The sequence below is a fragment of the Chelonoidis abingdonii genome, chromosome 1 (assembly GCF_003597395.2).
Source record: "Chelonoidis abingdonii isolate Lonesome George chromosome 1, CheloAbing_2.0, whole genome shotgun sequence".
NCBI classification, from domain to species: Eukaryota; Metazoa; Chordata; order Testudines; family Testudinidae; genus Chelonoidis; species Chelonoidis abingdonii.
In genome coordinates, this window is record NC_133769.1 from 270745694 (window position 1) to 270772006 (window position 26313).

The following is a 26313-nucleotide window of genomic DNA, read 5'->3' on the forward strand; positions in this document are numbered from 1 at the left end:
AAATGCTCATCCCGGCTCTGCAACTGATTCTCAATGTGACCATGGACAAATCGCTTAGGCCACAATTTTCAAAGCCGAGTTCTCAAAGTTAGACATCTAAAGCAGCAAAGTCAATGGGAGTGGTGACTACTTAAGAGCTCTGAAAAACATCTGGGCATTTAGGGGCCTAAATATGGATTTGGTGCTTAATGTCAAGCACACAAGATGTCCCAAGCCCCTGTGTGATTCAGTTTCACAGTCTGTAAAATGGATCATTTGGTCAGATGGTTGGCACATTAATCAGTTAATGTTTATGCAGAGCCTTAAAAATGTATTTACTGTCTAAATGCTAAGTAGAGTTGTCTCTGTGCACGTCAGGTACTGCAGTGTAAATGGATGAAAATGAGTGAGAATCAGTATTCTGTATTCGTTGGCTTCTGTTTGGTGCCTCAAATTCAATGTAGTATTTTTGTGTTTGATATAGATGTGTGTTTACAGGAGGATAATAAAAGAGTTGGGCTTTATAAAGAAAAGAAAAAAAATCCAACACATAAAAGTAATTTAGTCAACATCTAGTATTCTTATTCATTTAGAAGACAGAGCGTGCTTTTTGTAAGTACCCAAAGTTAAAATGCTGTGACAATACTTCTGATAATGTGCAATTTGTTTAAAACTACTTGGTGAAAGCATCACTTAAGCACAGAAGTTTAATCACAGTTCTTACGTTAAATCTTTATGATCCTTTCTTTGTACAATCCTAAAATTAGGCATTTGTATCTCTCTATTTTCTTTTGGGCTTTGTCCAATTTCTTTCATTACATAATTGTGTGTATCCTTTAGCCTGTCCGTATTATTTAGCCTGTAAATGAAGATCTTAGTGGTGTGTACAACTTCTTCCTTCCTCACTTATTTAAGGATTAATCCGTGCTTGTTAAAGTATTATGCCTTTTTTCACATGTTCTATTTCTTCCCTTTGTGCGTTAAACAATTAAATCCAATTTTGATTCACGATCATCTTTAAGTTTTAAATTTATAGGGACAAGTCCTTGATGACCCAAATTTGTCAAAACAAACAAACAAATAACCCCAAAATTCTGATTAGTTTGCACTGGCTCAGATCAATTTGTTCTGTTGGTTAAAAAGAAACAAAGACTTTTTTGTTTTGTTTTAACAGATTTATGCTGTACAAAATCTACATTTAAATTGCTTGGATTAATGTGAATATGAAAATGGACAAGTCAGATTTAGTTTCTAGAATGCATTTTTAGTGTAACTCCGAATATTTCAATGGTTAATTTTTTTAAATCCATGTTTATTTTTTAAGCAGATCCAAAAATGAAAGGAAGAGAAGGGAACCTAATATCTAACTGCTTCTAACAATACAGATAAAATGGGATTTGCTGTTCCAAAATTTCTTAACTCTTTCTCTGTCTAATTTAGGGATTACATGGTCTTATTTATCCAATCTTAAAGAAAGATTATAGACAATATGTGGAACTGTCTTCAGTGTTTTTCTAACCAAATAATTCAGGATGAGGAGTGGAAGCAGAACTTGAAAAGTAGCAACCTTGAGCTATTTTCATTATGCATACAGGAGGAACATAAGGATTAATTGTACTCCCAGAGATGGCTCCTTAAAATTCAGAAGTACAATAAGACATCTGAGGGCATTACTACTGAGAGATCTTTGTGAGTATAGTACATGTCTCTAAGACTTTTGTGAATCATTTGATAAAGACTTAATGATTGTGACAGGATGTCTTCAATGTTAGGCTTATGAAATGGTCACAAGTCCCACAAGTCTTTTTGATAAACCCAATCAGCACTGATGTATTTCTCCACTCTATGTCTAATTGGTGTAAAGTTTGTAGATCTGAATCTTGTATCTTTCATCCAGCTTACTGCGTCCTCTCCTTTGACATAGGGTCAAGGTTCACATTCGCATCCGATTATCAAAGTGGCACTCATTAAGCAGCAGCCTGCCTTGCACCAAAATGAGTTAGCTTGAAGGAAAACTCAACCCATTTACTCAGCAGATTTTAGCGTTTTAAGGAGGCCTGAATGTCACACAGTATTGCTACATTTTGAAGAGTTTCAGACATCTCCAGCTGATGATTAATTGTAAGTGATGGGAAATAAAATCCAGTAAAGCCAGCTGCTTGCCATGGTCGGCAAAATTACTATAATGGATATAGGCTGCCAATTTTCCAGTTTTACTGGCAAGTCTTCCAAGTGTAATTAAGGGAAGTTATAAATGATATGGAAATCTATCAAGTCCCATTTATTTTCAGAGGACTCTTTCCCCCAGAGACTTTTATCTTCAAGCTTATAGTTTGCTTTGTTGTGCTAATGATTTAAACTACTTCATATTTCTGATTAAAGCCCCCAATATCCTTCATAAGAAGTTAGATCCATTTCTTTCACAAAGATTTAAAGGAACAGAACCCTTTTTAAGTTGCGTTTGTGAAATAAGCTCAGCTCTTGTTTCCTCTGAGCTGCATCTTAGGTATCTACCTACTTTTTGGATTTCAAACCATGAATAGCCTTGAAGAGACTGCAAAGATTTTGGGGTTAGAGTTGACTTTTTTGGTTTTCTCTATTTTAAAAAACTTAAGACTGTAGAAACTAGCTTTCATGCTAGGCATTTAGCAGAAGGTGGTTTTTCTTGCTAATGTTGTTTGATTTGGAATAAAAGCATGACAATGATGTGCAAAGGCCTAAAATTGGAGATGTAAAGGATGACTGCACAGTATTTCATTTCTCAATTTCATCCTTCAGAGCCACAAAATGGGGGTGATACAGTTACTGGATGAGATTTACAGTAACAGCTGTGGTCTTCCCACACAAGGGAGGACCTTCTAATGGGCTAAGGTCTGTTTTGAACAGACGGGGAGTAACAAAACAAGGTTCCCTATTAAGGGTGTGCAGTAATATCTCTGATAAAGAAAATGAGAATAGTCAGATTGCTTTTAAAAGACCCAAATCCCATTCTGCTGTTAAAAAAATGGAATTATATTAGAAAGTGCTAACTGCTAAATAAACAAAAGACTAAAGGGATGTAAATTCAGGAGAATTTTTTTTTTAAATCTACTCTCTAGCAACTGTAAAGAATGTATAGGAACCAGTGCCAGTGGCATATGGCTTTCTACTGTGCTAAACACTCAGACAAAAGACAGGTTCATCAGTCATTGGTATATCTGGATAAAAAATTAGCTTCTGATGGATGGTATTTAGAGCTTACCTGCTGCTAGTACATTACCAGAGAAACACAGGTTTTGAAACCCACATGACATTAGAAACTGCCGACCATGAATACAACATGTGCAAGCACTCATAATGTACGCCAGGTTATACAAAATAATAAATAAGCTATTTAAACCCTCTGCCTAAAATTGGGCCCGCTGCAAGGAACCCTGGGTCAGTCCTACACAGGCCAATTAATACACAGCATCTGCTGTATAGAAGCAGTGCATGAAGCATTTCCCAATGATTTCAGCAATTAAAAGAAAACTGTTTCCTGCCTGTTCTGACAGCAACTGTGTTCAATGCAACAGTGAGCCCCAAATCATGGTGTGCAGCTGAAAAAAAATTAAGTTCTTATTTTTTTTTTTTGAGAAGGATAGCGTGGTGGGATAGAGAATTTCTTTTATATGGAACCGGATAGTTCTTTTTTTGTTGTGTCCTGATTTCTGTTGTTTTTTCTGCCCAATTACACAGAAGGCTACCCCGAGGCTCTACAGGGCCTCTTACAGTATCACCATATATGGTGCCTCATAGATGCGCTCACTAACAAATGTGGATCAATATCAACCCTGCTGATTGTCATTACCAAACGTCAGAAAATCTTCAATTCATTTTATTTTCTTGTATTCTAGACACCAGCTTGTGTTTGAAATTGCCAACACAGTCTTTACGGCCTCTTTTTTGACGAAACCGTCAGCTAACATCCACAAGCAAAAAGTGCATCGCTGACCCGTGTTAAAAGCGCCATTGATCACGATTTAATTCCTGTACTTCCTTTCTGAGCGGAGATCAAAGAGAGGGAGGGGATCAAGCGGAGAACGAGAGGGGCTGGGAAATATCGCTCAATATTCCCATAATTTCCACACTCGCATCCCCACATATTTATGTATACCGAGAATGGACAATGGGAGACTATGGGATAATAAAGCAACAATCAAGCAACCTTGAACATACAAAATAGTGCATATGCTCTTTCAAAATTATACAAACACGTACAACTTGTAATTGTTATGGTTGCAAGAATATTATATGGTACATTAAAGCCATGTTCCTTTTGTGCACTGAGGTATGTAGTAAGTGCTTGAAAATAATGCTCAGTGTTAACTTAGTCCATTTTAGTATCATTGCCCTCCCATGACGTTCTTTCTCTATGACTTGTTGGCATTCTGGCAGCAAGCACCTAAGTAGAAAACAAATCAGGAGGAATCGGATGAGCAGCAATTGAAATTCCTTGATGTTGTCCAAATCTGTGTAAAATAATTAGTGCAGGTTTTCCCTTCCTTCCAAATTAACTTGGAAACTGAAGCTATAGAGTTGAAAATATAATTAGCAGCAATTAACAGTGCTTGACAGATGATTATTCAACTTTTTATGCCACACTCCTTTAATGAATGAATGTAGGTATAGCACATCCCAGATTTTCCGACCTCTGATTAACCAAAGGTCAGTGACGTCCTCCTGACAGCAATGAGCACTGGTCATTGCACCCCACTTATCCAAAACACTAGTTTTTCCAATGGTTTCAGAAATTTCCAAAACTTTTTTGGGGAAGCTGATATGCTACATACGTATTTTGGTGGTAGCAGTTACCACCAAATACTACACATATACATGGTCTTGACAGCCAAAGACAAAGGCTAGTTTCTGTTTTGGACACAAATATTTTGATTTATTGGTGATCTTTTAAAAGGTCTTATGAATTTGGTAAAACAGCCACCAATTTTTTTTAGGGGGGCCTTCTAATTATTTATGAACTGTTTCTTATTGTTACAATAGAATTTCACCTTTAATAAAACCCCACTCCCAAAGAATCTTCAATGTGTTTACATAAAGAAATAAGTAAGATTATTAAAGTAAACTGTATATAAAAGAATGCAATCTTTGACCAATATAAATGTTATATTAAACAACACACACTTTTAACAAGTAATACATTTTGAAAATAGTGGACGCTTATTAGCATAAATCACAATAGAAAGATCAGTTAATTTAACTATTGCATTCAACCCTTGTGGTATCAGCATGGTGGGAATTCTGGAATGTTACAGTTTTTTGAAATTGTAAAAATAGTTTCAGCTTCAGTTTATTGATAATTTTCCTTACAATAAGACACAAAAACTCTAATGAAATGTATATGGTTGTACATTAATTAATGTACAAACATATAACGAAATACATAAAAGGACAAGTGAGATTCCTGATCATGTTTGATCAAGTTCATAACCTATATTTTATAGAAATATGCAGCTAACAACTGGAAACACTAAAGACACACACAAAAAAAGGAAAAAACTGAACAGAAAGGAATAATTATACCCACAAATTATTGGTTTATTCACAACTGGCGTGGAGAATGTGTATGGTTTGTGAAATATTAAATAACATCATGGATTTCTATGTAAAAGGTATAAATTAAATTACCAACCCCATTCCTTCTATATTCCATTTTGGTTATTACCCCCAGCTGGAATAAGAATGATTATGGACATAAAGTAAAAAAAATAAAAAATAAAAAGACAAATCTACTTTAGATTTTTGGGACTGCATTGCAAATAAGGTTTGAAACTACAAGTGAAGTGGTGAAAAGCAACAGGTAACGTATAAAATCCCAATTTCTTATTTTACAAGAATTTACAATGTAATGAGGAGTACATGTGTTTGGGTGGCAGAACTGTGGACGTTTTGCTTTTTCACTCTAAATATTTTAAAGTTAAAAACTCTGACTGGACGTGTCTGTAATCCACGCAAGCCTTTTTCTAAACTTTACTGCCAGAGGATTTGAATTCAATTTTCAATAAAATCTCCCAATTTGTTTCTAGCCTAGCAGCATTAAGTAGTTTTGCAAAATGAATTTAGCCAACACATCTCACTTCAGCCGTTTTAAACATTCCTCAGGATTTTAATCTTACTTCTGAACGTATTCAAATCAGTTAAATTCCATAATATATTAATATTTTGGGGGGAAACTGTCTTGTGCATTCTCAGTACACAGACATCTGCTATTCAAGCAAAAGTTTTAAATTACAAATTACAGCTTCACTTTAAAGTCATGGTAGTTTTGTTAAATGAGAAGTGTCCATTTAAAAAAGTAATTTGACATGATAATATTCCCAAATCAAGATAGTCTTACATTTATTGGAAAAAAAAACTTGAAAATTGAGACAACAATCCTTAATTACAGGGAAACCTCCAGCAGTGTTCTTATGGCTGTAATAATATACAAACAAATTAAACAAATCCATGTTGTGACTGGACATTTTATCCACAATCACTGTTCTTTTGTATATATTTGTAGATGCCCAAAGAAAATAATTAAACTGATTTATCCAACTCTGCAGGCTATAGCTTACTAAATAGTGTCTGGCTTATTAATGCCACCTATTTCAAGTTACTGTGGGTTTTTTAAAACGTTTTTATTTCAGAAACATGCAAAATTGAAAAAAGTAAAAATAATATTTTCAGAGGGCCAATGAGACCTTTATGATCAATTATTGTTGCCATATACAATCACTAGCAAACTCAGAAGAGTTATGAAGAGAATCCATTTTGGGAGCACCCTGGCAGGTTTTCTGTAACCATGATACAACATTTGAGCTATGCACACAGAACCATAATATCTTTTGCTTCCGATATTCCACTGATTCACTCTACAGCGTTCTTTACACTCTGAGCTCAAAGCAGAATATCAGAAGGGAAAATAATAAACAAAGGATTAATAGGCACTGTTTTATTCTGCCCTCAGTGCTTAATACAGAATGTCTGTGCAACTCAGAATGAGTTTTTAAATTTTGTTGTATTTTTTGTAATTGTTACACGATCAAATTGTATCTGTAGCATTTTACTGGAGGTTTATGAAGATGGCAATGTACACAATCCATGCCTGAGGGCCAACTGTGTTCCTGCTAAAGTCAATTTGAGCAAGATCAATGCCTAGGCTATGATTTTGAATGTGTATAACCTCTCCTGTCTCATTTAACACTACCAATGTCCTGAATTTTGACTATACCAAATGGCCTCTTTAATAACAGGCTTTCATTCTAATATGTACTTCTTCATAATAACCCCCTTCACAGAAAATTAAAATGGATGTGCTTTACTAGACAGACAGTGCTATCATTACAAATAAGATATAAAAGTTTAGCCTAAACTGAAGACTCATCTGCTAAATATCATCATCTTTTTCTCATTCAGAGAGTTTTCAAATTCACAATGCTTTTGTGGTTCACATTACTTTGTTTTTAACTGTTTCCAGTGACAAGCAAGTGACATTTAATTACATCCCTCAGATAACGTGGGGAAAATGGTAAGGAAAGAAGAAAGCAATGTTAAAGCTAAAAAAAAAAATCAGCACAAGTCCTACTCCTCCTCGTATGACAAGTAGCGCTTTCCCCTAGTGGGAATCGAGCAGAGCAGAAGGCTGACTTGTGGCCAACAGAAAATGAATTTCTTGCTTGTGCACTACTTCTTTGGCAGAAGTGAATTCCAAACTGGTTCTCAGATTTGCTGGGGCACGCACATACAGCCTTTTTATCATGCTTCAGCAGCCCAACACGTTTTTCATAAATAGCAGCCAAAAGAGAACATTATTTTATGAAAGGCAATGATATAAAGTCTGAGGAAAACTAATGAAGAGACCATCGCTGGCTTCTCATTTGGCTAAGGACACAGAGAAGCTAACCAACACTATGTGTTTTATCTGGCCAAGCAAAATGCCCATAACTAAATGGCTGATAATAAAGACAGTTGTAAATGCAGCCATTCAAACAAAGATGATGTGCCCCCTCACTAGGAGTTTCTTTTCTATTGTAATGTTATCTCTGAAGTATGGCTAATGTAGTCTACCTCTCGATGCTATTGAAGTCTCTGAAATAATCTCTTGGACAGCCCAGCCCTGGTGCAGAGACTGTTATATGATCTTCCAATAATATTTAGCATAGGTCACAAGTTAAAAAAAATAACCTTGGAACAACTAATAACAATGCCGTTTTATTAATAATAGCTATAACCTGAATGAAAACTAGGAACAGCATCTGAGTTTTCCCTGCTTTTCAGCTGCATTGTTTTCAGACACCATTACCATTGTAACTGATAAATACAGCTGGAAATACAAAGATGACTTAAATTCTTTAGTTAGCCTGAAAAACAAGGAAGATCAGAACACATTCAAGCAGTGGGACAAAAAGATTTGTATTTATCAGAGAGCTACAGTTCCCTGTTCATCATGCCTTCAACAGCTGTAGTGAGTAAACCTCGTTCTGATGGACAGCCAAGACATGTAATCTGAATCACACCATCCCACTGCTTATTCAGTGCAGATAGCTGATACTACCTCAGCTCCTTTTTAAAGTTTTGACACTAGTCTTGGAAAGGAAGGATTTAAGTTAAACCCCTTCCAATAACGCAAATGTGTTTTTGTAATTAAAGCCACACAATTAGCGTTGACAAGCTCAGGTCGGCAGAACAGAGATTATGCTGTTCAAGGGCTCTGCCACTCAGTGCCTCCAGCAAAAAGCTGCAGGAAAGGAGGAGAGAAAAAAAATCCTCACACATTATTTAACTTGTACTCTTGCACTGCACCACTTGTGGATTTGTACAGGGAGGTTTTTAATTCCTTGGCCATGGCCCCATCCCCCCATGGTTCTATTCCTTCAAGACCACAAAATATTTGTCAGGCACAAGGAAAACATTTTATAACATCCAGCAGAATTAATTTTTTTTAAACCCAATCCATTTATAGTGTGAAAAATGTTACATAAAAATGGTTCAGTCTTGCAATATTGAAATACCTTGAAAACATGATCTTTCCTCCCACAAAAACAAATATTTGCTTAGTACCTTACTCACTAGGCAACTCTTAGGCTGCCTCTATATAGAAGCAGTGGGTTTCACTCTCCACACAATGAGATGAATCGGTTGTAAGCAGTCAGTATTCCAACCAGCTTTTAGGCAAATCTCAAGACTAGCTGTTTCGTTAACTCTTAACAACTGACCATTCATTTTTATTCTTGACAGACTGCTAATACTTTGCATGATTTACTAATAAGCTTTTCTGATCGCTTGTGACAGAGGCATCTGAGTGTTTCAGGCCCTGATCCTGCAGACACTCCCACACGATTCACTTTACACCAGTGAGTAATCCAGCTCACTTCCATGGAGCTATTCCTGTGCATAAAGTCACTTCCCAGGCATAAGAGTTTGTTAACATTCAGTGGTGAAACAGGTTAATTTTAAGTGAATTCAACAGTTTTTAAAAGTGCACATTTAACAACTTTTGCCACATGCAGCAATTACAACAGTCAAGAAATATTCATACCTCTGCCACGTGACAGAGTGGAGTTTTCCTTTCAGTTGCATTTTTACCAAACTGGAATTTTGTGTGTGTGTGTGTGTGTGTGTGTGTGTGTACGTACAAACATATAGATAGGAACATATTTAATATAAATGTATGGAGGCAAAGACCCACTTTTCTGGATCTCTGCACCTGGAGCTTTTATTTCCCATCTCTTTTTCCTATCAACAGAGAAATGTCCATACATATGCTGCGTAAAAGCAGGGAAAGCTGCATGGAAATGTGTAAGGCAACACCTTCTGAGATTAAACAGGTAGTAATTTGGGGTCCTTATCCAGCTTGTACTCAACCTCTCACTGAAGTCAGGATTGTATCCTGGGGGTATGGCTGCACATCAAAACAAACAAACAAAATAGGGCAGATGTCTCAAAGCCGGGTCATGGGGCTCATGTTGTGGGGCTAAAAAGAGCAATGTAGACTTTGGGCTCAGGCTGGAGCCTGGTTTCCGAGACCTGCCCCCCTCACTGTGTTTTAGAGCCCAGACTCCAGAACCTGGCCCCAACCTGGCCCCAATACTGCTGTTCTAGGCTCTGCAGGACAAGCCCCAGGTCTCTAGACCCGGACTCTGAAGACTTGCCGCTGCTGGTCTTTTTTTGCTTCATAGATGTACCCTTGAATTATAAATTTAGGGATCAGGATTTTCTTTTGCCTGTAAAGTGCGACATGTCTATTTATGGTACTGTCTAAACAACAACAATACTAAGCACTTTAGACTCAGGCCTGTGTTGCTTCATTCTTATGTCCCCTATCCCAGTATAACATCACCCCCTTCAATGCTGTAAATTGGCTCAGATTCAAGGCTCTTAACCCCTAACTATAATTTTATGTAACGTGGTTGTGCTCGGATGTCACACAAAACAGTAATGTAAAGCACCTACATGTAACTCTCAAACATCATGTTTTTTTCTAGTTCTGTGTGATGGAAAAGAATGGAAACCCCCAGGATAGTGGTGATGTGTCCTATTACCCTTCTCTCCCTAGATTTTGCTCCTTAGACAGGGTGAGGGAATCGCCTACAGAGATTTCTTACTTAGCATGGAATGCTCCCTTCAGGAATGTGTGAATCACAGTACTCCTGTCATGACACTAAATGACAACCTTTTTTTTTTTCTTCCCCTAAATCAAGTAACTCTTCCCCAGGAGGACAGATTAACACCTATCCTGTTTCACCTAAACATGAAGATTGTATTTGACAACTACAGTACTTAACTGGTCCATGGCAGAAAATCAAGCAACCTCCCCCACCACAATCAACAGGATAGCACGCTATCCAGATGAGTGTTTGCTCTTATTCAGCTATGAAAGTTCCCTCCACCTCAATGTAATTTGAAATGTGCTTTTTAAGAGTACAGCTTAAACAGAGGAATAAACAACGGATAATGGAAAAGAAGCAAGCAATACACACACACAATCATACTCTCCAGACAATGTTACAAAAGAAAGTTCTGTAAAGGAGAGCAGCTCAGGCTTTCCGTTATACTGTGGAGGAAACTGTGTGGAATATAGTATAAAATTATATATAGCAAAAGAGCCTCTCTTACCAAGTCCGCAGGCTTTACAGAAACTGCCACCACTACTCCAGGCATCGGTGATCTCAAAATACTGGTTGTATCCTCCACTGCTTTCTCTGGCATGTATTTACTCAACTCTGCAGCAAGCTTGGTCAGTATGCGTAACTTGTACTTAAGGAAAAGACAAAAAGAAAAATATTTTAAAATATTTAATCTTGTGTCTCTTGTGAATTTCTTTGTAATGATCTAAAAGTCTCGCATTGATATACTATTTGTATGACGACTTAAGAGTTGGTGTTTTAATACTATACACGCATTATCTATACTGTATGGAACTGTCTAAAGTTTCAAATCCATGTCACAATTTTCACTATCTGAATATACGGACAAAGGTAAAAATACAGGACAACCCAAGACAGCGGCACTGAGTAACTAAAAGGGCAATATTGGATTAATAATCTGGTTAACACATTTCAGGGGGGGTTTCCCCCACAGGGAAAAAAGATTAAAATTTAAAAATAATTTTAAAAAGAGAAAAATATCCTTTTTCTCACCAAATCCTACTCTGAGTTACCCTGGTTTAGGTCTGGAGTAATTAAATGGAATAATTTCAGATACACACCTGAGTGTAACTGAGCAGAACTAGAATTTAGCTCTGAATTACTAACGCCTCCCTAGACTGTTAACAATGAATGAATTTTAAAACATTACTTTACTTTGTACTATTCAGTGTTTGCATCTTACATGTCATTCAGCTTTTACAATCAAAACAGATCAGACAATTTCACTTCCATAATATCGTGCATATGCATAGTGCTGCAAACGAGGCATGGAAATGTCCTATTGGTAGTTCTATGTGAGGTAAGAAAGAATGGAACCCTTCCAGGATAAGGGTGATGAGTCCTGTTCAGCCTAAACTATTTAGCTGGTTTTGTCTAAATTTAAAAAGAAAAAATATTTCTATGGTGTTTTATAAATTAACAAAACAAAACTCCAAGGCCTGAACTATCTAACAGCATCCCTTTAAACTAAACCTTTCTGAAACTATGTACATTTGTATGTCAATATCCCTTTTTACTTTAGTTCTTAAAAAACGTGTGTACACTTTCATGGACATTTCATTGAGTTTGTGAGAATTTTTCTTCAACTCTGCTGCAGCGCATGTGCAACTGAATGTAGAAATCCAGTAGATGGCGGCAGGTCTCTGTGAGAAACTCCTTGATCTCCCAACATCAACTGAGAGCAAAGAACAGTATTGCACTACATCAGTCATTTAAACAAAGGTTTCAGTAATAAGTGTTGTCGGCTGAAGTTCATTTGAAATTCAAATGTGTATTTTGATGAGGTAAAGTTTAACACCTTTTAAAACATATATTGTCTACTGAAATAGTTGTTTTGTTAAATGGAGACACAGATGAACGCAAAAGGGAGTCTAACTTCTGCTTCCACAGGGACCAAAATGGGATACTTGGAAAAGACTATGGTAAGCTAATTAACTGCAGTGGAAATCTTTAAAAAACAGCTTTCTGAAGATACACATTGTTTGGTTTTAACAGAGGGTTATCATCCTACATAAATGCTGTCTGGATAGATGGAACATGTGTAGTGAACAATGTAACCATTTGGTTGGAAAATATTTGGAACTCAGAAATATGAAACACAATTTATATGAAACAAATAAAACCTCTGAATTTAGTCATGTGCCACAGTAATAAACAAAGCTATATCCACCACCTGGAGATTTTCGGACTCTCACCAAAATACGTATGCCTTGAGTAAGTCTGATGCGGCACATATGAGCCTGCACCACTTTGTATATACAAAGCTGCTTTAACCGAAAACATCCTGCTGGCATTATGCTGTCAATTAGAGTGTGGAGTGTACATTTTCAAAAACAAAATAAGGTAAGTTATTTACCTTTCTGCATAAATGACTAAATTGAATGCAGTGAGCTGCTTGCCACGTCCCTTTAAAAAAAATAAAACTGTGCACGTACGTGTATGTGCACTTGTGGAGGGTGGGAGAAGATACCTAAAGGAGATTTGATAACATAAGTTGCAAGCAGAATTGCGACAATGTGACAGGTCAAATAATAACATCTTATGCATGTTTCTTTACTCTTGAGTGTGTGTGTTGCAATCAAGACATACAAGTGTCTGCCAGTTTCTGAAGGATATGATCCTTAAGTGAAATTACAGTGCAAATAAAAGCTTTTTGCTCCTATTTAAATTCATCTGAGTCATAAGTGGCAGGGGAAAAAAGCTGGCAGAGTGCATTCTGCTGTCAATCTAATAAACATTCTGTGCAAAGGGACTATTTATCAAAGATAAATTGTACTTAAAAGTCCTTCATTAAATCTATAGGGGGGAATATAATTACACCAAATTGCACAGTTTCAGTATCCATGGTTAGTGTCTGCTTTGTACTCATAGTTTGAAAATAATAATAATAAAAAGCTAGGTCTTGGAAGAAAACAAAAATAAGTTAGCTTTCTGGACTGGCACGACAGTATGGTGTTAGAGATTACTTTGATGTAGTTTTCAAAAGTTATGCCTACCCTCCATTTGGTTTTCTAGGTATTATATAGATTAATTCTTCTATATACACTGCCCAACCTCAAAATTTAAACTTTAAATGCAGGGGGGAAAATCTGCTTTAATTCCAAGGAACAAGCCGTCTTACAACATTTCACTAGGTTGAAATACTTAAAGTAATTCCCTACTCACATCAAAACCTGCAGCAATGCAGGGGGATGGGCGACAGGGAGAGTGTCCTGCTGTATGTTGCACATTAAAGCTCAATTTTCCTTACCAAGTTATAGTATCCCTACCAACCAAATACTCAGTTTTTACCATCTTTATAATTTTCATATCTTTTACATTCCTTTCTCTGCAGGACTCCTGCTTTGCTTGGAATGAGATGTGAGAGTCAGTAAACTAACAGCTTTCAAATGCAGGTCTTTGTTATTGATGCGCTGTTCCTTTTCCTTTTGTATTTGTTTATTGTTCTTTAGTCTGTTTTGGGGATAAGAGAGTTATTGTAATCTAAAAGTACAAAATAACAACAGTAAACTTCTCAGGAAAGGCCTTTTTTGGTGCAGTTGGCTAACAAATGACCTTTCGGAACATAAAAAAAGAAGACAAAGCACCAGAGAGAAGGTTCCTTCTTTAAGGTTACCTTTGATGTATTTCTACTTTCTGCTGGACCCCACTAAATCCCCACATAAGCATTCCTTTCTAAAACTATCTCTTAGCTCTCAGAAACCATATTACAGAGAGGAGGTCAGTGAGCTCTTGATCCTAACCTGAGACATAGACACGTGGCTTGATGAGAACTGCAAAGGCCTTAGGAAGACCAAACTAATCATGCAATGCCTACAGAGATCTCTAAAACAAAGACAACTAAGGACATATCAAAAATGTCTATATCACACGGTTAATACTGTTGCACCTTTGCTTTACTGAATTAAACCTAAAATCTGAAGTGGAAGTTTCCGTTTGTTTGTTTTTAAGGTGTTTTTTTGGTTGAGTGGTGAGAGGGAGAATGGGGAACGTTGCAGAGGTTGGATTACAAGTGGAGACCATAAGGTTTCCATTGGTCTAAAACAGAAGGAACATCTGCTGGAGTCGTCTGTCGGCGGACTTTAGCAGCAGTGAAATCTGCCATTGACCAGACCTGAACTCATCAGCAGTTGTCTCTGGTTACTGCTCCACTCTGCGGGTTTCAGAGGGTAATTCTGCCAGCCAAAGTAAAGTTAATAAAAAAGTACCTGAGTGGAGTCAGGCATGGCCGATTGGGTAGAAAACAGGTATTTCTTTTTCACAGGATTATTGAAGTCCACTATGAGTAACCAAAAAAGGATGGTAGGGAAGGGTGATGTTAGCTAACAGTCTGCTTAGGGTAACAGAATGCTGCGCAAGGTCTCTTGGTAAATTAACGTTATGGTGTATGTAATGCAAAACCACCTCTTACAACTCAATCTCTCTGACCAGAGAAAAGGGCCTAATAATAACAGATGTGCAGGGATAAAGGTACAAAGAGAAGGCAATAAACTGAAAACTAAATATATTTATTTTAAACCTACTGTATAAATCTCTTAAGTAGAATAAGTGGTAAAAAGATAAAAAGAAAAAAATGTAGGCAACCAATTGTGGTTTAAAGGAGGTCACAAGCAGATATTTAAAATACATTTCCACTAAAGAAAAGCTCAGTAAACTACACAGGTTATCCTACCAACTATAACAGAATATAATATGCTGCAAGTATAATGCTCAAACTGCATCCTGTTACATCTTGCATTAGTTCATTAAATATGATCTTCCCTACATACCTTAATCTCACGTTCTCTTGAATTGTAAATACTCAAACTCTACTGGATATTTTATAGAGCAATCTAACATAGCAATATACGTATGTATATCTGTAACTTAAGTACCTGTTTGGATTGCTGACCAGAAGCAGATTTACAGTATGCTTTACATTATATTCAGCCATGTTTTTAAAACCTGTCATTTTTCTCGTAGGAAGGTTAAAAATTGTAAATTGCTCAGCTTCTAGAAAATAAGTCGCCCACTGTGCATCTTGATTATTTTCAGTAAAACAACTACACTGCATACAGTAGAATAATGGCCATTTCTGAATTAATAAACTTTATTAGCTAGGTAATTTCCCTTGAACGCTCTTAGTAAGCTTCCTTTTCTGTCTCAAGACATTTAACAGGTGTCAATTGGCCATCAGGAGCTCATGAGTAAGTTTTCCAGTAATCATTCAAGTCAAAAATAAGCAATGTTCAATGCTGAACTGCTATCAGCACATTGTCTTTTTCGTTAATTCCTCTTTACATTTCAAAGCAGTGACCATATCATTGTTTATACTTTCACCATGACAAATAGGAAAGCTTGTGTATTTATTCCATATTACTTGAAGATGGGAGTCATCTTCTTTCACAGACAAGGACTTCGTACTCAACAAGGAGATTTAAAGTAAGTCTCAAATTACAGAGATCTTGAGCTCTGGGTTCTGGAGCCAATTTACTTCCACAGTGTGGTAGTAAGAACTAATATTAAGATCTCCACACAAGCAACTACATCCCTAATATAGTGCAGGAGCAAACACTGCACGTGCTGGAAAACGACAGTCAAAAATGAATACCTACAAAAATCATGAGCCTTTAACAGCAGCAAAAGGGAGGAGGGGGAAGAAGGAGAAAATCACCATCATGCAGAACACAGTCCAGCAGAAAAACTTAATTAGAATTGCAATCCAGTCATGGTTCCCACTTTCAGTTCATTGTGTGATACATAATTAACACTCTAGAAAAACTTAACAAGGGTTAAAGCCATGCAAAATACATCCCCTTCACTTTAGGCTAAGGCTAAACAGTCAGCATCAAAAACATACAGAATTAAAGCTTGTAGATGTCCTTCTCTTGGAGTTATAACCCAGAGGAAGAAGGTGAAATGAACAGAGAGACGTTAGAAAGCTCTGTGAGCCTCAGAGCTTTGTACATCTGCAGTCACTGGAGCAGCCTGTTAGCATAATGCTTTGACAACTCCATCAGCGCAGTCTCAAGGTAGCTGTCAATCAGGATGCATCATTTAATACAACAGCACTCTGAGGATTTTTTCCTACAACCCACATGACAGCATATCTACAGCTCTATTTATATCAGCGCCCAGTTGTGTTTACAGTGCCGTTGTAATTAGAAAAGATGCAACAGGCAGCAATATTATTCAGATTTCCATTTTGCCATAGTGCCATGTAAAGTGCGATCTTGCTTTACAGAGTCATGCTAAATGACAAAAGCGCTATTTTCTTTAGTCTCTGTGCTCAGATAGCACTTCATTTGCAGCTATCTATAATTAGATTAATGGTGTAGTGCATTACAAAGCAGGCCCACTTCACATCAGATAGCATATGAATTAGGACAAACACTTATTTCAATTCAAGGCAGAGAAAGCAGTGACTGGGGTATTTAGCATACCCTTTATGGTGGAATGAGATGTTAATTGTGTACCATTACCTCTAAACTGCTTGCTTGTTGTATAAATCACTGTGCTAATTGATGCAGAGATAGAAACGTAGCCACAGGCAAGAAAGCAACGGAATGAGAGCTGAAGATGGTGGATAAAGGATTATCGAGTAAAACCATATGGAGATGAGGTTCCTTTGAAACCTGCCCATGAGCAGTGCTTCTTAAACTACAGGGGGAAAAAGTGCTGTACTGATGTGCAGAAAAAAATATTTTTTACATCACGATTTAGGAACAGACTCTATAATAAAATGTTTGAGCTCAACTGAAAACTAAAAAATACGTGTAACGAATCTGGACACACGCTTCTAAAAGGAAACTAATTGGGAGAGCATGACTTGTGAATGGCCACAACATTCTGCTTGGGGTTTGGGAGCCTGAATTAATAAATAACACTTGCAAACTACCCTTAGCAGGTGTTCTGCTGACCCTCCCATAGAACAGAAATACAAATTGTTCCAACACACAAAAGTTTCCATTTTAAAAAAATAAAATCCAAGTTGTTGCTGATTAGTTAGAGACCTGATTAGGTAGAGAGAAGATGGAAGCTTGGGATCCCAGACTCACAAATACTACATTATATATTATATTATTCAGTCCAGTTAATGTATGTCTATGTAAAGGACAAAATCCAGAGGAGTCCCTCCCCATGTGCTGTGCAAGCCACCTTGAAGTTTGTATATTCTCTTGCAAAATTATTACAAACACAAACAACTTGTAATCATTACGACTGCAAGAACATTATACGGTGCATTAAAGCGGTGTTCCTTTTGTGCATTGAGGTATGCTGAAAGTGCTTGAAAATAACACTCAGTGTTAACTTTTCTTAATTTTTTTTTTAAACTTAGTCCACTTTGGTCTCATTGCCCTACTCTGATGTTCTTTCTCTATGACTTGTTGGCATTCTGGCCAAGCACCTTAATAGAAAACAAATCAGGAGGAAATGGATGAGCAGCATCTCTCAAAGGAATCAAGACCACTACAAAAGGGAAGCTGGCTACTGAGTCTTCCAACACTTTATGTCCCAGAAAGCTCTGCAGATAAGCAGCATATTCAGGCTTCTAGTCAGCAACCTGCCCTATCCAATGGTGTTTGATGTTTCTTTTAGAGCAGTGGTGGGCAACCTGCTGCCCGCAGGTGGCCCAGCAGGGTAATCCACTGGTGGGCCACGAGATAGTTTGTTTATATTGACCATCCGCAGGCACGGCCACTCGCAGCTCCCAGTGGCCGCGGTTCACCATTCCCAGCCAATGGGAGCTGTGGAAGTGGCGCAGGCTGCAGGGACATACTGGCCGCTGCTTCCCGCAGCTCCCATTGACCAGGAACAGCAAACCGCGGCCACTGAGAGCTGTGAGTGGCCATGCGTGCAGATGATCGGTGTAAACAAAATGTCTCATGGCCCCGCCAGTAGATTACCCTGATGGGCCGCAGGTTGCCCACCACTGTTTTAGACCTATATTAAGATCTGCCTGGCAGGAGTGTACTGCTAGCCCACAATGAGCTATCCTGAAGTAACAGGACTCAGTTTTTAAACAAGAAACTTATGGCAAAATCCTGTTTTTATACAGCAATATAAGGGTGGAGGTAAACTATTAGCTTCATATTGTGGTCACTCATGAAATAACCATTGTCAACAGTTACCACACTCCTCTCACTGCAAGCGTAAGGAACTAAGTTGGTATCTTGGAGAATGTAGCATGAAAATGGTGGGCAAATGCTGAGTTTCAATGGCAACCCAATATACAGCCAATATCAGGTTCTAAGCCATGCATACAGAGAGAAACTATTTCAATCGCCACTACTGTGTCTGATTTGCATTATAAGGCAAAGGGAACATGTTATGTCTAGTAGTCAATACAATTTTTCTGAAGCAGTCTCATTTCCCAAAGCCACACACACAAATAGACACACATATGTGTGTATAATATTGGTAGTGTTTTTACAGGCTTATTTCTAATAAAGTAGTACTAATGTGCAAATTAATGTTTGCTGCAAATTCTAGTACACAGAAGTTAACATGGTTATAAGAAAACTGTCTATTGGTTGAAAAAGGAGTTGTTTGGTTAATTTCAGGATATCCTATAAAATTTCTGCTAAACTCTCTCTCAAATAATAGCAAGTATAGTGTGATATCAGGAAAGAAATTCCCCCATGTCTAAAGTGGCACTCAGTTTAGCTTTTGGTTACTAGACTAATAAAGCCTGTGGATAATCCTCTTTTATCAGTGAAGCTTACAACTGTAAAGAAACATTAGCTATATCTAGACAACCAAAGGGACCTATGAAATGGAAACAAATGGCAGCAGAAAAAAAAGTGTGTTGACTACTTTGAAATAACACCTCCCAAGTGTGCAGGTAGTTGACATAAATGGAAACGCATTGAGGAAAGGCACTGTGAAGCTGTGTAACAGCCCTGTTCCTAATCATTAATCACTTTTTTTAGACCATTTAAACTAGCCCATTACAGCCTGCAGCAAAACGCCAACACTCCCATCACTTGCATGTCAGCAGTGCTGGTGTTAACAGGAGAAAATATATGGTTTCTACTGTTGTGCCCCAGTTCCCAAGCATTTGCAACCTTTAATTGAAAAAGGCAGTTAAACACAAGGTAAATCATTCAGTTAGCTAAGCTGTTTAATAACATATAATTGATAATGTCAATATGTTACGGTGATCTAATGCATCACTTTCATCACTCTTGCTTACATGTATAGGCAAATCCACACTTAAAACATTTACTTTTACATCTGTCATTTAACTAAAAGCCCATTGAGAGCTACCTTGGAATGGAACAGATCCACGTGGCCTGTTGTGTGGCCAGAGTTGGATTCCTGACACACCAGTTTCTAATGGGGACGAGCAGATGAATTATGTTATCAACAGATTGTTTCTTGCTCTCATCACATTAGAAATTCCTTCCGGGAAAGTGGACATATCTTTGATAGGGTCTGTCTGAGAAAGTATTGGGGAAACCCAATAAGGTTTAAAGCAATAACTCAGATTTGCAGACTGACCCTGATCCTGTTACCACTTACACATGTGCTTAACTTCACACATGTGAACAGTCCAGTGAGGCCTGTGCAACTACTCACATTATGCAATTAGTCATAGACAGGATCGAGGCCAGAGTTTCCTCTAGAGGAGGAAAAAGACCGTGTATGAACTGCTGTGAACAGAGAGAGCAATTAAACCTAACTAACCCCATCACATGCGATAATCTTTTAAATAGAGGTTTAATTTAATGTGCACAGGTATTTTAATGTGTACGAACATTTGCCCTGCTTATTTTGTATTAGTGAAATTTAAGAACCGACAACGCCTTGTCCTTCGGCTGCTCTCCTCATCCCAAAGCAGAGGACTGTTTAGCAGCACAGCTAGTTGAAAAATGGGAACATGTTTGCAAAATGTGTCCGATTTTTATAAGAAAATGTCAGTGTTTTTTAACCAGCTCTCATTAACAGTGTTATATGGGGCTGTAACTGCAGGCAGGGCTGAAGCAAATCACAGATCCCTGGTCCTAAGAGCACACAGGCTAAAGGCAAAGCAGGTACAATGCAAAACAGAACAAGCAATAGCAAGCAAAACAAAACAATGCCCTGGTACTTAACCATGTTTAATTTTAACATCATTTCTGTTTGCTCGGATCTGAAATATATCATAAATATAATGACTACAAAGGCCCAGTGTATTGAAAATACAAGCACAATACCACAGAGGTAGCCAGACTCCTTCCTCTTGCTCTTATAATTAGGAAGTAGCTGTAGTTAATGGTAATGATACCATTAAGAGCAGGTCTTTAACATCTTTCAAAGGGAGAAAGTTTGGCTTAATTGTGGTAACTACTTTGGAGCTTGCTATCGGCAGAGAAGACTTGTGCAGGTGCACAAAGAATAAAGGTGGCGATGAACAGCGCTCAGCCCACAGGTGACTGTAAGCTGTCCAACAAATAGGTGCATAAATTGCAAAGGTAATTTGCTGGAATAAGTGGCACTTCCATAGCCATAAAAACAAGGCCATTAAGAATTAACTGTACAATGCTCACAAAGGGAACACGTGCATTTTGGTTTGACCAGAGGTCTGGGTGATACATTATAACTGATGAATAACTTAAAGAAAAGGAAAAATAATATAGATCTTCAAATGCCTTGTTTTCAATGACATAACAATGCCAACATCTGCTAAGGGAACAGGCTGCTTCCTATTTTTTGGCTTGAATTGTTTTATTTAATTACAAGTCTATAAGCCATTAAGCAAGGTACCTTTTTAAAACGCACTATACAATTTGGGGGAGGATATAGCCCTCGCTTAAAAAAAAGTATCTATAGTTAAAGTCATATCAGCTTACAGAAAAGTTAAAGAAATAGTGTAAAAAATGCCAACATCTATCACCTCTAACTATGGGACCAATCCTGCCTCCATGGATATCAATGGCAAAATTCACACACATGACAGCACAGTTAGGCTCATTGTCAATAAACAGGCAGGCTTGATAATCATGCTATTTTGCTGCAATTTCCCAAAAAACAAAAACAAAAAAATCCACTCTTGCTTTTTTCCTATCTGGGTGGTGACTGAATAATAAGGGACTGATTTCTGCTCCCATCCAGGTCAACAGTACCTCTGATAGTGATTTTAATGAGCACAGGAGCAGATTCTTCAGTGGGTCAGGTATGTAAGAACATGTAACAATTTAAAATGGACCATACACTGTATATACAGCAAGATGAGTTTTAATATCTTTATTTTATACAGGGGGATGAAGTGAGTCAATTGTGTGGTTTCACAGTTTACAGTTTGCTGACTGTTGAAAAGTTATTGTTAAGAGCGTGCCTGTTTCATAAAGTCAGCTGTAGCCACCTCATCCAAGAGGCAATAAAGCTTTCAGCATTAAGATGTCTTAACAGAGTTCAGAAGGTTTAACACAGCCATGAAATAGCAAGTTAGAGATGGGTTATTCACGTAGCTGAAGTCAACTTATTTAGATCGACTTACAGTGAGTCGACTGCTGCTGCTCCCCTGTTGACTCCGCCTGTGCCTCTTGCCGAGCTGAAGTACAGGAGTCGACAGGAGAGCACTCCAGGATCGATTTATCGTGTCTACACTAGACGTGATAAATCTATCCCTGATGGATAAGTCAGACTGCTAAGCACCATGACGGAAGCAAAGGAGACCAGATTGAAGGTATCCATGGTGGCATCTAATCTAGGGCCAGCCAAAGGTTTAGCACTTAGAGATTAATGTGCTTTTCTTTCACATTTAGAACCATAATTTGAGTATAATTTCCTAGGTAAAAGTAAAATAGGGTTACTTACTGATGTTGGTCTCAAAAAGGAAAGCATGCCTTAGGTTTTAAAATGTGAGTATCTGAACTAACTCTGAATATACTGTGCATAATCTAGCATAAGAAATCCACTCTATTTGCCTGTGCGACATGGCATCAGTTCATGGCAGTGGTATCTAGAACTTCAGAGTTAGAGAAAACAATTGAAATCAAGGGTTCCACTATACCATATGGTAAGTCATACAGTCTTTTAGTGATGTGTTTGTACAGTGCGTACCACAGTGGGGTACATGACAGGGCTCCTACACACTATCGCAATACAAGTGACAAGCAATAAGTCAGACAAATGTGTGAAGTTTTGTAACAACCTGAAACCAGGGCATTGCTACAAAACCAAGATTTGGATGAGTTTGTGAATCTATCAGTGAACCTGGGCTGAATCATGGGTTGAGGTGAAAAACACAAAGCCAGTGAACACTTGGCAGATTCGAATGCCTTCTGGGATTGTTGCAAACCCAAAAGTCAAAGCAGAGGAGTGTGACCATTCATGAAGTGAAACCAGGGAAAGGGTTTGACTGAACCTATGTTTATTAAAGCCACCAAAGATGGTTTAGCTCTCTGTAAACTATGTAATAACCTCCTTCATGCATACTACCTGTTACTCGCCAAATCACCTCCACTCCACTTCCACTGACTGGCAATGCATTCAGGATTACTAGTAGCATTACTCATATTAGTGAAATCCTCGCTGCATTTTAGTCAGTAGCAAAACTCTCATTGACTTCAGTAGGGTCAAGGTTTCACCCAAGATGCTCTACTAAGTGCTTCATGCCATTCATCCACCTAAAGGAAAGATGCTATATCAGACATAAACAGGCATAATGCAGACTGAAAAAAATGTTCTTTTATAGACTGGTCTCTTATATTTATGATTTTCCCAGCAGCAATCAAGGCATTAGGAGGGATCAAGTGAATAACTGCTGATTAATACTGAGGGAAAATTGTGTGAATTTCTTCATTTTCCTTTTTCACTGTCCAGTTTTAGGCTGCTCTGTTGAACAATTTTATTCCAGTTGCAATAAAACTAACAAAACAGACTGAAGGCAAGGCAAGTACCTATATTATTTGCATAAAAACGCCCATTAATTTTAGGATATGATAAGATATATAAGTTAATTAAACTAAAATTTGTAAGTCCTGTGTACTAAATATCCAGTTAGCCTGAACTGCAGCTTTATATACCTACAACACCTACGTTTTTGCATACCGAAGTATTTAGTTTCATGGGATGATTTCAGGATGTGAGACTGAGACCTGAATGAGTAATCTGAATCCACTGTCCATGTTCTCTAATCCTGTTAGGGCAGAATGGCATATTGTCCCATCTGGAATTACTAACAGCATTATTCCTGTTAGAAATGAGATGCTCTACTTACTATGTACTACATCTAATGCTGTTTACAGTTGACGCACTACATACTAGAACTGCTGAAGTCTAACACTAGGAGCTCTGGAGTAGGAAATAGAGAAGGGGAAAAGTAAAGGTAAAATAAGAGGGTAAAAATGAAAGGCAGAGTAGAGGAAAAGTGACAAGAAAGAACGAACAAACTAAGGGTGTAAGAGTGGGGAGGGCAGAAGGGAGAGAAAGAAATACATGAAAATAGAACCCAAGACATAAAATATAAGCTAAAAACACAAGAAATGGCAGAAAATTGCTTCCAAAGGACTTCTCCCATGCTGAAGGTTAAGCACACTCCTAAGTGATTTGCTGAATCATAGCCATTATTTTGCAAAACTAGGACTGGTTCACAAATGCTTCACAAAGAAAAAAAAAGACTAATAACTGCAGAATACTATTCAATCTGCTCTATGCTAGGGATGCCTTAGCCCATCACTACAGTGCAGCCAGAGTTGCAATGAGTCATGGCAGTCATTTGACAATCAAGAGTAATACTACCCAATAGATTTAAGACACCAAGTGATGAAGATTATCATATCCAGTTATACTGTAGGCAGAAGACAGGTGGAAGGTAATCACCTAAATGGAATTTTGACAGATCACCAGGGTTAACAGACTCATGCTAAAAGCATCATGGGAACTTTAATAAGAAGTGGTCAGGACTTTGGTTCTATGACTCATCTGAATGATGGAGATACAGTACTGTGATGGAGATTTCCAAAGGCAAAATGGGATTTGGCTGTTGGGCACCCAAATGCCCTAAGAGTCTTTGAAAATCTCCCTGTCTCTCAGTCTATCATTTGAGCTTTTAGAGTGTACTTCCCCTTTAGGCCTCCCCCATACTTCCTGATGTAACCTTGAATTCAGCTTGAAGGTACTTTATGTGATATACTGCTGAAGTGCAATTGAACTTACTTTATATTGTAACTATTTACATTTTTGGGAGATTAGAAAAAGATGCAAACATACATTTACACAAGAAACTCTTCAATTCTTAGTATCCTGCTGAGCCAGTCTCCAAACTGCAACTCCTTCTGCCAGGTACTGCACATATAAACTATGGAGTTTTCTCAAGGGCTTAAAAAAAGTTAAGAATGTGAGCTTTGGTCATTATTTTACAACAGAGTTAACCTTTGTCTTTAGGGCACTATTTTGCAGCTTTTGTTTGAATGAGTCAGTATTAATTTATTTAATCAGACCAAGGTTTTGGAATAAAGAATTAAGAACATGGTGTGTCTGAGAACACTGCTGGCTTCTGTGAACTCTCTGATTTTTTTGGGGGTAAGAGCAAATTGCATCTGATCCTATGAAGCTGTTTCAGCCAACCTGAATTGCAAAAAAGGAGTCCCCTCCCCTCCCCCAATTGGTTTTATACTCTGAATTAACAAATAGCATCTTGGTCCCAGTCCTCACTTCAATGATGATTCTTTTTGTGCCACAAAAAGATATTCCTAATTATTTTTATTATACTATGACATTTATTTTATTGATGTATTTGTGTATGAATATTTTCTTACCTTATATTTTATATAAAAATTATGCCTATCTACTTCACACCCTTGGATTTGCAAAAACAATCCAATTGCTTGATTGCTCATGTGAGCTATAATAGTTTTTCACCAATACCCTCTTCCCAGCTGCTCAGCAGTTTGGTCCCTACAAAAATTATTTAACAAAATTATAAGGCTAAACATTTTGTGTAAATGAGAGATACTCCATTGAAGTCAATGGTGCTGCACCAATTTACACTGGCAGAGAACTTGACTACTAGGGTTCTGATACTTAGAGGAGTGGTTCTTCAACTTTTCATTCTGTGAGGCACTTAGTAGCACAAAGTGTCTCACTGACTCACCTCCCTTCCCAACCTTACTGTTTGTTTTTCATACGGACATGTTTCAGAACCACCAGGAAAGAGAGTTCTGTACCACGGGTGCTCCGCAGACCTCAGTGTGAGAACCACTGACCCCAGGGAAGCATGTTAGCACCGTAACACTGATGTTGCAGCACACCATTATTTTACTTTTTAGTCACAGAATTTCCATGTACATGTTAATGACAACTGGCAACAACAGGCTACAAATTGTATAAGTAGTTACATTATTAATCCTATAAATCTACAAATATTCTAGTATTAATATTTTCCTATAAAGTTCAAAGGTAAACAAAAGTCTGCACCTTTTGGCTGGTGTGTAGTGGGGTGGGAAAAAATCCACTTCTGTACAATGTGAGAGTAATTACTAATTATTTTCCATCATGATATTCTTAACACAACGAAATTTAAAAGCTTATGCCAAACTCAGTGTAGATTTAGGAATACACTTCCAGATTCTTCTGCTGCTTTTACCAGTCTATTTGTAGACTTCAAATTTGTAGGAGAAAGAAACTGCACATCATTCAAAAATAAAAATTAAGTAAGGATAACATTAAATTGGTGAGCCCTACAATACTGGTTAAAATGAAA

General features: G+C 37.6%; 1 protein-coding gene across 4 annotated transcripts in view; it reads right to left on the reverse strand.

The window, feature by feature from the left end:
- Positions 1-26313, reverse strand: part of PCCA (propionyl-CoA carboxylase subunit alpha) — a 477837-nt gene that overhangs the window by 33096 nt on the left and 418428 nt on the right. For all 4 annotated transcript variants that reach the window (XM_075061511.1, XM_075061508.1, XM_075061510.1 and 1 more), the window contains one exon: positions 11113-11253. In XM_075061511.1, the coding sequence (XP_074917612.1) occupies positions 11113-11253 (141 nt within the window). The remainder of the gene's footprint in view (positions 1-11112; positions 11254-26313) is intronic.